We start from the raw sequence: 2,463 nt of genomic DNA, 5'->3' as shown, positions 1-2,463 counted from the left end.
AGAAACTGTACTGAACTTGCCATATAAACACTGTTGCTACAAGACCAGATCAGAGGCTAGGAATTTTGACTCCCCAAAACCTGTTCACCATCTACAATGAACAAGCCAGGAGTGTGATGGAATACTCCCCACTTGCCTAATGTGTGTATCTCCAACAACACTTAAGAAGCTTGACACCACCCAGAATAAAGTAGCCCTTTCCTTGGACTTCCCACCCAACATTTTAAACATTCGCTCCCTCCTGATCTGCAGTAGCAGTACGGTCTTCCATCTACAAGATGCACTGCCACACCTTGCTAAGCATCCTTGACAGTACTTTCCAAACCCACAACATCTCATAACACTGAGAAGGAGAAGGGCAGGAGATGAAGAGGAACATGACTGTCTGCAATTGTCCTGTTAGCCACACACCAAACTGACTTGGAACTATGCTAACCGTGTTCAGCTGCTTTATCAATGACCTTCCATTCATCATAAAGCCAGAAATGGGAGATGTTCACTGACGACCGTACAATGTCCAGAGATAGTAAGAAATGCAGATACTGCAGTCAGAGATAACAGAGTGTGGAGCTGGAGGAACACAGCTGGCCAGGCAGCATCAGAGGAGCAGGAAAGTTGACATTTCGGGTTGGGCCTACAATGTCCTGCCCATTGGCCATCCCTCAGATGGTGAAGGTCATAAGATAGATAGCAGAGGGTGACCACTTACAGACATGGACTTCATTGTGAACCACCACTTCCTGAAGGGAGCAAATACAGCCTGAGACCGAATCAATCAAATGTCAATTCAAGACAAAATACCGCGAATGGTAGAAATCTGCAGCCGGAAATGCTGGAGAAACTCAGCAGGTCTGGCAGCATCTGTGAAGAGAGAAACAGAGTTAATGTTTTGCGCCCAGTTTGACACTTTTTCAGAACCGAGGAATTAACTCAAAACAATCTCTCTCCATAGATGCTGCCGGGACCTGTTGAGTTTCTCTCTGTTTGATTCAATACACAAGTCATTGATTTTATTTTCTCAAATTCCAAACACAGCCACAGTCAAATCCAGCCTGGTACGCCTTTTGTTTCGGCGATTTAACAAAAATTAACCCTTTGATGACCAGAGCTGCCTAATGAGGAAGTCACACGAACCCTCAGTTTGTCTCCTTTCTCTCTGTTCTTTGTGTGGTCTGTCCCAGTGAGATATTGAGATGCAGAGACAGACAGCGAGAGAGCTCAGGGGACGGGCAAGTTTTCACAGTTGCAGTTCCGGTCAGCCTAGAAGCTCTGCTATATAAGTGAGAGAGGGACAGGCGAGTCTGCACTCAGCGGCTTTGAGACTTTGCCTGTTGCCTGTTCAGCTGCCTCCTGGTTCCAGTGTGAGTGCGCTGGAGCGGAACTAGCAAGATTCGGTCCGCTAGGGGAACGCCGGAGCGGCCGCAGCCCCGGTCCCAGCCCCGGGCCCGGCTCAACATCAGCCGCAAGGCGCTGGTGGCGGCAGCAGTCGGGGTGGCCATGGTCTTACTGCTGGTCACCGTTATCCCGGTGCTGGTCAGCTCGCTGGGCACGGCCGCCCACTACGAGATGCTGGGCACCTGCCGGATGGTGTGCCAGCCTTACCTGGCCGATCAGCCCAGCGCCAGTCCGGGGGCGGTGGAAGCCCGGGGAGGCGAGAATGACCTGGCACCTCCCCCCTCCACCCTGCTCCAGGGCCCCCGGGGGCAACCAGGACGTCCCGGGAGACCGGGGGCACCGGGGCCGCCCGGGCAGAGGGGTGCTCCCGGGCCAGTGGGGCCAGCGGGGGAGAAGGGGGAAGCGGGCAGACCCGGGCCGCCTGGTACCCCTGGTCCAGGGACAGGGGCTATCAGCGCTGCCACCTACAGCACGGTGCCCAGGGTGGCGTTCTACGCCGGCCTCAAAAACCCGCACGAAGGATACGAGATCCTCAAGTTCGACGACGTGGTGACCAACCTGGGCAACCACTATGATGGTGCCAGCGGAAAATTCACCTGCTCCATCCCGGGCACCTACTTCTTCACCTACCACGTCCTGATGCGGGGCGGGGATGGCACCAGTATGTGGGCAGACCTCTGCAAGAACGGCCAGGTAAGCTGGGCAGCACCCCCGACCCCTTGTCCTCAGTACCATAGACCCTACACCCCCTCCCCCACCAAACCCAACACCACACAGGGTACAGCGCCAGTGGGCATGGGAGGGGGGAACAGTGCAGGGGCTGATGAGAAGTGGGGAAGGGGGCGAGGGACTGAGTGAGTGAGGAGGAGGCGAGGGGAAGGGGGGCAGAGTGAGTGAGGAGGAGGCGAGGGGAAGGGGGCGAGGGACAGAGTGAGTGAGGAGGAGGCGAGGAGAAGGGGGACAGAGTGAGTGAGGAGGAGGCGAGGGGAAGGGGGCGAGGGACAGAGTGAGTGAGGAGGAGGCGAGGGGAAGGGGGCGAGGGACAGAGTGAGTGAGGAGGAGGCGAGG

The 2,463-nt window shown here is 55.9% G+C and overlaps 1 protein-coding gene across 2 annotated transcripts in view; it reads left to right on the top strand.

The window, feature by feature from the left end:
* Positions 1-1,476: 1,476 nt before the first annotated feature.
* LOC109929981 (C1q-related factor-like) overlaps positions 1,477-2,463 on the top strand; it is a 4,736-nt gene continuing 3,749 nt past the window's right edge. Inside the window, exons 1-2 of one of the 2 annotated variants that reach the window (XM_048614558.1) lie at positions 1,498-1,635; positions 1,693-2,088. In XM_048614558.1, coding sequence (XP_048470515.1) covers positions 1,498-1,635; positions 1,693-2,088 — 534 coding nt within the window. Of the gene's footprint in view, positions 2,089-2,463 lie in introns of both variants that reach the window. The other variant, XM_020529530.1, reaches the window with a different exon arrangement.

Source organism: Rhincodon typus, chromosome 30 (assembly GCF_021869965.1).
Source record: "Rhincodon typus isolate 14 chromosome 30, sRhiTyp1.1, whole genome shotgun sequence".
NCBI lineage: Eukaryota > Metazoa > Chordata > Chondrichthyes > Orectolobiformes > Rhincodontidae > Rhincodon > Rhincodon typus.
The sequence above is the reverse complement of the archived record's forward strand: the minus strand, read 5'-3'. Positions and strand labels throughout refer to the sequence as shown.